This window comes from Gigantopelta aegis, chromosome 4, assembly GCF_016097555.1.
Source record: "Gigantopelta aegis isolate Gae_Host chromosome 4, Gae_host_genome, whole genome shotgun sequence".
Classification (NCBI taxonomy): domain Eukaryota; kingdom Metazoa; phylum Mollusca; class Gastropoda; order Neomphalida; family Peltospiridae; genus Gigantopelta; species Gigantopelta aegis.
The window spans coordinates 115,140,735-115,151,714 of NC_054702.1; the positions used below are offsets into that span (position 1 = coordinate 115,140,735).

A 10,980-nucleotide genomic window follows, 5' to 3' on the forward strand; every position below is an offset into this window, starting at 1 on the left:
ACAATATGCCCATAAATGATTATAGGAAATAATTTTATCTACTGGTAGAAAATACTTTTTTTATTGGAGAATCTTTATCACAGCTCGCATTATATAGCACCTTTAAATTGTTGCAAGATTGTGTAAATTTCTAATGTACTTATATTGAATTTATATTCAATAAATATGCTTGTCATAATTAATAATGTATACTGCAATTCAAAATAATCACTTAACTTGCAGTTTTAAATTAAAAGTTTGTTTAAGGGTAAATGAAATTGACACATATCGATCAAAATGTGTTATAGTCTGTTCCAATAAAGGTTACAAATCACCTGTTTACTGACATATTTAGTTTAATTTCAAGAGTAAACACTACCTTCTACATCAATGAGAGCCCAAACAAGTAAATGCTGAATTAGGTAAAGTATCATTGAATGGGTATTTACACAATATTTACTTGTCAGTTTAATATGAAAGAAATAATCGACGAAAATCATTTGTATTCTATTTCCGACAGCTTGCAATATCGGCAGGGGTGTTGTATATTGTTAATGTTCACAATGCCAGCATTGTTAGTGTGCATAGTGTTTGTACAAGACAGCTACTGTGTGCACTGACTATATACAACACGGTGAAACAAACACTGGCTATACAGATAAGACACTGATGTTCTAAACAGAAGAACATCCTAGGTCTGGATTTGGTCATGAAGGCCCCTGCATGTGCTGATCGTCATCGTGGTGCTGGGGTGGCCACATTCTCGTGGGTTATAATAAGAGTGGCGAATACAACACTTATTCGGTCTCTTGGACATTTTAAAATTAGTTCTATAAGCATCTGTGATAATAAATAGTTTTAAAACCTTTCTTCCTTTTATGTTGAGAGTTCGGTGCAATATTGATTTGTTTACCCCAATATTGGTTTGTTTACCCCAATATTGGTTTGTTTATACACTGTTTTTATGGTCTGATCATCTCATTTATTTTTGTCTTTTCATATTTAATATTCATATATTTTTAAAATTAATGTTGATCATCACGTATCTTTGTTTGACACACAATAGCCGATTCAGCTTTGTTTTTGTTCTGGGGTGTCGTCCTTCCTTCCTTCCTTCCTTCCTTCCTTCATTGGTTATGAAAAAGATCTCTTTGATCGAAAACATAACACAATGACAACACACCCAAGACAGTCTCTTTAGCGGATGAAACCCATTCGCTGTAGTAAACGAGACGTAAAACAATATCAATGTGAACAATGTCTATATTGTATAATGCCTACGTTCGTGTAGGGTCTACGTTGGAGTGCACCATGCATACTATGTTCGTGTAGGGTCTACGTTGGAGTGCACCATGCATACTATGTTCGTGTAGGGTCTACGTTGGAGTGCACCATGCATACTATGTTCGTGTAGGGTCTACGTTGGAGTGCACCATGCATACTATGTTCGTGTAGGGTCTATGGTGTAGTGCACCATGCATACTATATTCGTGTAGGGTCTACGTTGGAGTGCACCATGCATACTATGTTCGTGTAGGGTCTACGTTGGAGTGCACCATGCATACTATGTTCGTGTAGGGTCTACGTTGGAGTGCACCATGCATACTATGTTCGTGTAGGGTCTATGGTGTAGTGCACCATGCATACTATATTCGTGTAGGGTCTACGTTGGAGTGCACCATGCATACTATGTTCGTGTAGGGTCTATGGTGTAGTGCACCATGCATACTATATTCGTATATGGTCTATGGTGTAGTGCACCATGCATACTATATTCGTGTAGGGTCTACGTTGGAGTGCACCATGCATACTATGTTCGTGTAGGGTCTATGGTGTAGTGCACCATGCATACTATGTTCGTATATGGTCTATGGTGTAGTGTAACATGCATACTATGTTCGTGTAGGGTCTACGTTGGAGTGCACCATGCATACTATGTTCGTGTAGGGTCTATGGTGTAGTGCACCATGCATACTATATTCGTATATGGTCTATGGTGTAGTGCACCATGCATACTATATTCGTGTAGGGTCTACGTTGGAGTGCACCATGCATACTATGTTCGTGTAGGGTCTATGGTGTAGTGCACCATGCATACTATATTCGTATATGGTCTATGGTGTAGTGCACCATGCATACTATGTTCGTATATGGTCTATGGTGTAGTGCACCATGCATACTATATTCGTATATGGTCTATGGTGTAGTTAACAATGCCTGCACTATGTACACAGCTGTAAGATACTAATACGAGTGACTTCCCAAAATGCGACTATTCCTGATTAGCGTGTTGGTCTGTTTGACTAATACCAATTATGTTGATTGATAATTACGGGTTGCCGAAGGAAACTTTGCAATTACCAAATCTGGTGCTCTCTGGTTAGCACACGACATCAATAACTGACGCGCACTTTCTAGGTAGGGGTGCAACCTACAAACTGGAAACTACAGTATTACAAAGTGCACTAAACTGCATAATATTTATGGGAAAACCTCTTCCAGAAACACAAAGCCGACCAAAATATTACATTTCCCTACTAAAAACGCAAGTTACATACAATTGTTAAGCAATGGAGTTTCTGGCACGTCGAAATTTGACGAGGTACCCACACCTGGACCCGTACCTGACTAATTACGTCGATACATTTAACGTGGAGAAATTGCGGATGACTGGTTAACAGGTTTGTGCGAGCAAGTGATGTTGGAGAAAACATTGGTCAAAATGATAACATTTCATGTGTTGTGGTGGTTTTGTGATACTTCCGTTTCTTTGTTTTCACTTGGTATTTAATGATTTCATTTCATGTGTTGTCGTAGTTTTGTGATACTTCCGTTTCTTTGTTCTGACTTGGTATTTAATGATTACATTTCATGTGTTGTCGTAGTTTTGTGATACTTCCGTTTCTTTGTTTTCACTTGGTATTTAATGATTACATTTCATGTGTTGTCGTAGTTTTGTGATACTTCCGTTTCTTTGTTCTGTTCTGACTTGGTATTTAATGATTAGATTTCATGTGTTGTGGTAGTTTTGTGATATTTCCGTTTCTTTGTTTTCACTTGGTATTTGATGAGGTACCTACTAATCTTGTCATGGGAGTGGCAGTCTTGTTTTTGGTGGTGCAAGGATCAAATCGCCAATACAGGGTTTTCTTGGGAGTGGCTGTCCTCCCATAGACGAGGCACTAGATAGAGCTTCATGGAATCAACCACTATTTGGCCAAATTCCAATGTACAGAACTACAGCCCTGACCATGTATTATGGTTTTGTTGTCCAAATTGTTTCTTTTCTTTATTTTCGGATTTATTTGAACATTCTATCCTATGTCGTGTCTAATGATACAATTATTTATATGTTTCAGATTCGCTTCTGAGGATCGGAATTCTAGACATACCAAGAGTGTCATTTTGTGACCAATGCTTTAAAAGACAATGACAAATCAACCCACTAAAGTGCACGACCCTCTGTTCCACTTCGAGACGCACTTCCCCGACCGTCTGTCCCGGTTACACCTTCACCAGGAGTTCTCGCACTCGGTGCGCCGCAACAAGAAGGTGAAGCGTTCCGGGGCCAGGTACAAGACGCAGCCCGTCACGTTCGACGAGATACAGGAGGTGGACGAGGAACCGTCCGTCGAGGACAAGCGAGAAGACGGGCTGAAGGGCAAGCTGCAGGCCTTCTCCAGGTCGATGGACGGCCTGCTGCCCAAGGTCCCCCAGCTCCACCCCCGTCACAGCTACTCGCCCACACTACAGAAGAAGTTCGACCACCCGCCCATTATCTTGGAGAAGTGTGAACAGGAAGGAAGACTGAGGGATGATCCAAAGTCGCCATCTCCGTCCCCAGACAAGCGGTTGAGCAGTAGGGATACCAATGTTCCTCCTGCCGAGGCGAGGCTCCAGGACAAAAAAGATTTTAGTGTCCCTGATCAAACTAACGAGACTTGGAAAAAACAAGACAGTTTGTTACCTTCCCCGACACTGGTGGCCGAGACTCCCAAACCTAACTTACCGTCACCCAACATGGCCCCTCGGCGGCAGAAGATAACGGCAAAAGCAAAGAAGAGACAAAAGGCAACAGAAGATTGCAAGGAAACATAGCTGGAAGTGTGAAGCATAATTCTGTCAGTATGGCCGCTCGCTCGTGTGGCTAATGCAAGGTTACATACATCGTCGGTGCAGTTTTACCAACAGAATGTGAGCAGACAGCATGTGAACGAATGCTTACTTGTTCTTTTACTGAATCACACTGATGTGTCAAGGATTTGTCCTGGGGGATGGATTGCTCCACTACTTGATATTTTGCAGCATAAAGTGTTAAATTATTTTATTTTGGCATCTGTTCCATTTTTCAGTTTGGATTATATGTCTCTGGCAAGTGTTCTAGTCATTTGAGCTGTATCACATTTGAGCTGTATCACATAATTTCCTCTTATCAAGCAGCTAACCATTGGCTATGTGGATTGTGCAGTCTGTTATGTTAAACATGGTCATAATTCAGTCGGTGTTAGCATTAAAACAAATTTCAACTATACCAGCTTTTACTCGATAAGATAAACTATACCAGCTTTTACTCAATATGATCAACTATACCAGCTTTTACTCAATATGATCAACTATACCAGCTTTTACTCAATATGATCAACTAGACCAGCTTTTACTCAATATGATCAATATGAACACTGGGGAGAAGAACGGTGGCGTCGTTTGCGTTTGTCGGTCTAATAAAACACTGACGTACGTATTCTGGTCTGGGAGTTATGAAATGTGACCGCAGTATATAATGCAGGAGACTATATTCAAGTTAACTTATGGATGTGATAGCAAACATAAGGATGTGATATCAGTGCTTAACAAATGTGATATCAAGTTGTATGTACCTAAAGTTATCAACTGGATATAGGAATAAGAAGCATGGCGGCTACAAAGAGTTGGACATCAACGTGCGACTAGATCCGGCTGGAGATCTGTACGTGGACTACATGCTTAAACAATTCGCTTGTCTCATGTTGTAATAAAAGTCATCCAAGCCCGTGTCCAGTTGGTAAGGTTAAACGGTATCCCACTCTGTAGTGTAAATGTGTCTCCCTTCAGTCATTGGTATAAGTATTTTATTTACATGAATGTGAAGCACTGTGATTCGGTATGGAGTCGAATGACCATTCGATAAATAGAGTCTGATACATAGCCTTGAAAAGATTATCAGAACGTTTCGGAAGTCGCCTTTAACTCTTTGCAAACATGTTTAGGTTTGACTGAAATCTTAAAACAGTATTAAATATAAATGCAAGTAATAATGTTTCAGCTAATTACTGAATCAACTTTTATTTTGACTGACGTAGGTCAGTATCTATATTTAAAAACCCACACCTTGATGGTTGAAGCAGTGTGTTGTCAGTATGTCGATTACTAGCTATTCAAGTCCGTTACACTGGCTGCAAATCTTATGACATATTTATGAACAAATAATCTCTATGTATTTTATGTATTTTACTTGTGCCCAACATAAGGGTAATATATATTTAGGTTGTCCGAGAAGCCACGTTTTGTTACAGGATAACAGTTTCGGCAGTTATTGTTTGTTGTGGATTAGAAAGAGTAATAATACAGTTGTATTCGGAACCTGTTTGAGGATTTTCCTTTTATTGAAAATGTGTGTTTTTATTTGTTATATAATACCTGTCAGTTTGTTACTACTATGCTATATAATGTTGTGTTTATGCTGTCAGGGTTTGGGGTGTACCTGTTATATTCTAGTTCACGTACACACATAAGCTCAGTGGAATACTCAACAACTTGTTATATTTTCACTCATTTCTCCGACATCTGTCCGCAGTAGGTGTAACGCATATATAGATAAAAGATATAGATCTCTTATGACGCTGTTTGCCGTGGCTTAACAAACATTACGTACTGATATATTTTCAAATTATCCTCGCGTCTTTTTAATGAACTATTGGCATATTCTCTTCAGAAACGTGTTCAGTATATTACGAATGCAAGGATATTTAGATCTGAAAGACAAAACCGTAATGCGTGATCAAGGCAGTATTTCTGCACAATGCAGAGTGGAATGGGTATTTGGTAAAATAGTGGTTGATTCCACGATTCTCTAATTAGTGCCTCGTCTATAAGAGGACAGCTACTCCCGAATCAAGAATTCAGAGCATAATACAAGCGTAATGTTATTGTGGGTTTTTTTTGGTAACTTTTGATTTTGTTTTGTTTTGTTTTATTATCTTTTTGAGGTGTTTAGGGGTTTGGTGGTGGGGTACTTTATATAATGAGTATTTCTTGTAAATGTAATCCAGAAGTATGGCGTCACTGAAAATGGGTATCTTATTTGAATATCTTCTTTGGCTATAATTCCATACAATACCATATATCGTGTTACCAAAGACATGTTATTACCAACAATGATTTCAACGACTCCTGTCGGTTATTACTTCCTTTCAGGCGGTCAATTGTCCTGTCAAGACAATTAAGTAAGATATTATTGCAGGGAGAAAACCCCACAGATACCTTTGTGTCCAGTATTTGTTTTGTACTGCGAAAACTAAGTATCTTAGATAGATATGTTATTTATTAGCAGTAAACACTAAACAAGTACCCCGCCATTTCTCCTTCCGCCGTGTTCAAACCAGCATTGTGAAGACTAATAGAGTTCCTAATTGAACGTCATCTGTTCCAAAATAATAGTTTATGGGAATGCTGCACGCAAACGTCTCGTGCGAGAATCTTGATGAAGAATCGTTTTAAAGGCAAAGTACCGCGTATTACGTTTGTTATTGTCCTGTAATCGATTATCAGTAAAAATTACATTCACTTGGAATGCTAAATGTGTATCGCCTAACACGTTTTCTTCGTCTACGGCAGAGGAATTCATATTAATATTCTTGGCAATTTTCTGTATAAAATTGTTAAATTGGGACACAAATTACTATATCGAGTTTTTTGTTTGCTTTCGATGCACTGAGGGTGTAGATTTAGCTCAGTTGGTAAAGCGCTGGGCACAGGTGCTTAAGACATAGGATCGAACCACCTCGACGGACCCATTGGGTTTTCCCCATCCCAACCAGTAATCCACGACTGATAATTTAAAACTATTTAATGGCTGTGTTATATGCTGCTAATGGTCGTGTTATGCACCCTTTGCTGCGAAAGGTTTCCTGAGAAGACTGTGTGTCAGAATTACGAAATGTTTGGCCATCCAATAGCCGATTATTATTTAATGAACTATGTGGTTAAATGAAACTTCGATACACTAAACTCGCTATCAGCTATTTGCTTTGAAATATATATTACATCAAAACCGGCTTTCGAACTAGTCTGTTTTTTCCTTTATTCATCACACCCTAAATACAATTCAGTTGGACATGTCTATAGCTGGCTGAATAACGTGCTTTGTGGAATAAATCAAATTGAGATACCTTCAGATGATATTGTTTTGAGCCTTTTAATATAACTGTCCGTGGTCCCATACCTTTTTAAATTTGAATGGACTGTTTCAGGTTTAAGCGTTTCCTCGTGGTCAAAGGCATCACAATGTAAAGGTATCCTGGCCCAATTCACAATGACGTCTAACGTGCCCCAGATGTAAGTTATGTACCTGTTATAATGTTACGAATACTGTTAGATATTGATGATGTTTATTTTTGTAAACTGTTTTAATTAGAAGAAGGAATGTATTGTTTGTTTTTGTAGACCACTGTTAACGAACCACCGACAGAGCTGGATCCACAAGAGTGGAATTGTGAAGTGTTTGTTGATTGTGAACGATGTATTTGTTCTGTATGTGAATATATCTATCGTTAATTACAACACAGTGGATTTGTACAATAGTCAGAATTCTGTAGTGCGTTTCTTTCGATCATGGGTTGGTTGTACCATTCAGTATTCTATATGTTAACGTAAGTCATGTTTGTAATTTGTTATCATTGAGTACTGTGGTGCGGTCTAATTCAAAGGCCAGGCGTACACGCTGTTTTATAGACGTCTGAGCTACCGAGAGAGAGAAGGAGCTGTTGAAATACTCAAATCCCCAAACTGGTAGTCAGTAGTTTCCCGGCTTTTGTTTTAAACTTTGTGCTCAACACGGTGGATGCCAGACAATTAGTGGAAGAAGAGTGCGTTATTTGGGAGAGGTTCACTGACAAAAACCAAATTGTTCGTTTGTTTTGTTTTGTTTTTATTTTATTTTACTGAAGTCTAAAGTGAGCCTAATTTGGTGTTGCAACAGTTTATCCTTTGGGTCTGTGGGAACTACGTTACTGGAGACAAGGGAACTCAATGTGAAATGATAAAAACTGGGATGTAGAAACCAAAGAAATCAATCTGAATATTAAAAGATACATATAATATACGAAGACTTCGCCTTCTGGAGCATAATTTAAAGTTCGAAGAATTCCTTTTGCGGACAACATTACTCAAAATTTCAAAATGCGAAACTGTACAACTAATTTTCATTGATCGTGGACCTTCTCCGAAGACGTCAGGTAGGTGGTTGGAAAGCAGGCAACTGGAAATGTAGGGGGCTTCATATTGTACACCTTTCTATTGGATACATTTAGTTTCAGACATCCCCTTACTGAATACGAAATGTATTTATCATCCAGATACATAGTTTTTTATTTTATTATTATCTATTCATTTTTTCAGTACATGATATCCACATTTGGAATAACAGAAAACTTGATAAGACAGCAGTATTAAAGATACATATTCTAAATATATGCATACATACAATTATCACCAATATTAACCTTAGTAGCAACAATGTACTAATATTCTTGTCCGTTCTATATAAATATAACTAACATAGGCAAAGAAAAAACTAAGTAGGCCTTCAAACTTTTTTATAATAATAAATTATTAATTTTCCTTTGCAAGATATTAAAGTATGCAGGAATGGAATGGTGCTAGCTCTGGGCAAGCAAATAATTTCTCCAAATTATTTGTAGACCCAATTATTTTCCCACAAAAAATCAATTACCTGTGTATCATGAAATTATTTTGCAAATTTAAATAATATTTGTCATTTAGGTTTTTAAATTCCCAGGAAGCTAGTTTGGTGGTTGGCAGTGCCAGCCCCAAGACCTACAAGTTCATCTTAAGACTGTTTCTGAAACAGATCATGACAAATTGACCAAAATTTATAAATGAGTCAAATTTACAAGTGGAAAAGGCCTTAGTAATATAATAGTAATCTAACAACTCCTTTTGGATCCAGTTTAAATCAGGCAGATAAGCATTCAGATGACTTTTAAATATTAAGTGTTTAATAACAAGAACAATTGCATTAACAGGATTGTTATTTCTAGTTTTAAAGCCAAAAATTTATAATTGTACCCATTTTTATTTGAAACCAATTTTTTATTTATGTCCAAATAGAGTTGACTAGAGTACATTCCCAAAACATATGAATAATTGTCCCTAGTTCTAAATTGCAAAAGCTACTAAGCGGAGAAGCAATATACCCTATCTTGTGTAGGTAGGTATTAACAGGAAGTATACAGTGAATGATTTTGTACTGAAACCACCTTAATTCAGTGCTTTCTGTACAATAAAAAGACATTACATTAATGGCTCTCCAATCGACATCAAAATAGTTACAATTTAATAATTCTTCCCATTTTAGATTATAGTTCGATTTACAAAAAAAGAAGAATTTACTAAAATATTATAAAAATGCTTACTTCCCTTAACATTTACTGACATTGTATGGTAAAAAGGGGGATTGTAACTTTTTTTTTTAATTTGTTTAATATTACATCTATTAAAATACTGCTTTATAGCATTGATTATACCTTGATAAATTAAAACAAAATTGTATTTAAATTATATTTCATTATAAACTGGTCGTAATTAATAAATTTACCATTGTCACTTATTAAATCATCAATAAATTTAATACCTACATCATACCAATCTTTATAAAAAAAAAAACCTGATTTTCTGTATATCTTTACATCATCGTTATACCATATATATTCTGACAATATTAACTCCTCATCCGTAAACCTATTTTTGCATTTTAGATATAAACATACATAGTTGTGTCACTGCATCTGTCTTTGTACACTTCAAGTTACCGTGACAGCCGAATTACAATCACACATTTTACTGGAACAGTTGTTAACCTATTTGTACAGACGGCTCGTTGATGCTGCAGTTCTATCTAAATAAAGGCATGCGGTCTGTTAACACGCCCATGCTCAAAGTTCTCTTGTCTTTGTTCTGTTAAAAGGACCATTCAAGTGTTTTGAAAATGATTTCTACTGCTCGTGCAGTAAAAGTCAGATCGCACTGTGTACGACCATTGTAAGATGCTACTGACTAAAGGTAGATTCATACTTCACCGCCGACTCTTGTTGGCGAGAAGCAGACTCGCCCATCTTCCTCTTTAAACCTAATCCTCATTTTTTAAAGTGAATTTTCAGTGTGGTTTTTAACCCAGTTCATATTAAATTGTGGTGTGCGTTCGTTCGACGCTTTTTCCTTTACAATGCATCGATTTAATAAATAAACAACAGTTTCGAATAAGTTCGGCAAAGTATGACATGACCTTTACAAGTCTTTAACGACTAGAATTACACACTACTTGCATTTTCTTTTTCTGAATGTCGGTGTTTGTTTAGTGAGTTTTAGGTCGTGCTCATGTTTGCAATTGCAGAAACCTTTCACTTCCTGCTATGTATACGAATCTCTCTTAATCGGATACCCCTGGAAACCGGAATCTGTATTTGGTCCCGTGGGTTTAGAGGGCTTTCACTACACTACACACACACACACCACACACACTACACTACACACTACACTACACCTACACCTACACCTACACACACTACACTACACACAATACACTACACTGCACACTACACTACACACACTACACTACACACACACACTACACTACACACACACTACACTACACTACACAAACTACACTACACACACACTGCACTACACACACACACTACACTACACACACACTATACTACAGTA

General features: G+C 37.4%; 1 protein-coding gene across 2 annotated transcripts in view; it reads left to right on the top strand.

The window, feature by feature from the left end:
* Window positions 1-10,198, top strand: part of LOC121371854 — a 53,470-nt gene extending 43,272 nt beyond the window's left edge. For both annotated transcript variants that reach the window (XM_041498061.1, XM_041498060.1), the window contains exon 2: window positions 3,339-10,198. In XM_041498061.1, the coding sequence (XP_041353995.1) occupies window positions 3,409-4,077 (669 nt within the window). In that variant the 5' untranslated portion in view covers window positions 3,339-3,408 and the 3' untranslated portion in view covers window positions 4,078-10,198. The remainder of the gene's footprint in view (window positions 1-3,338) is intronic.
* Window positions 10,199-10,980: the final 782 nt, after the last annotated feature.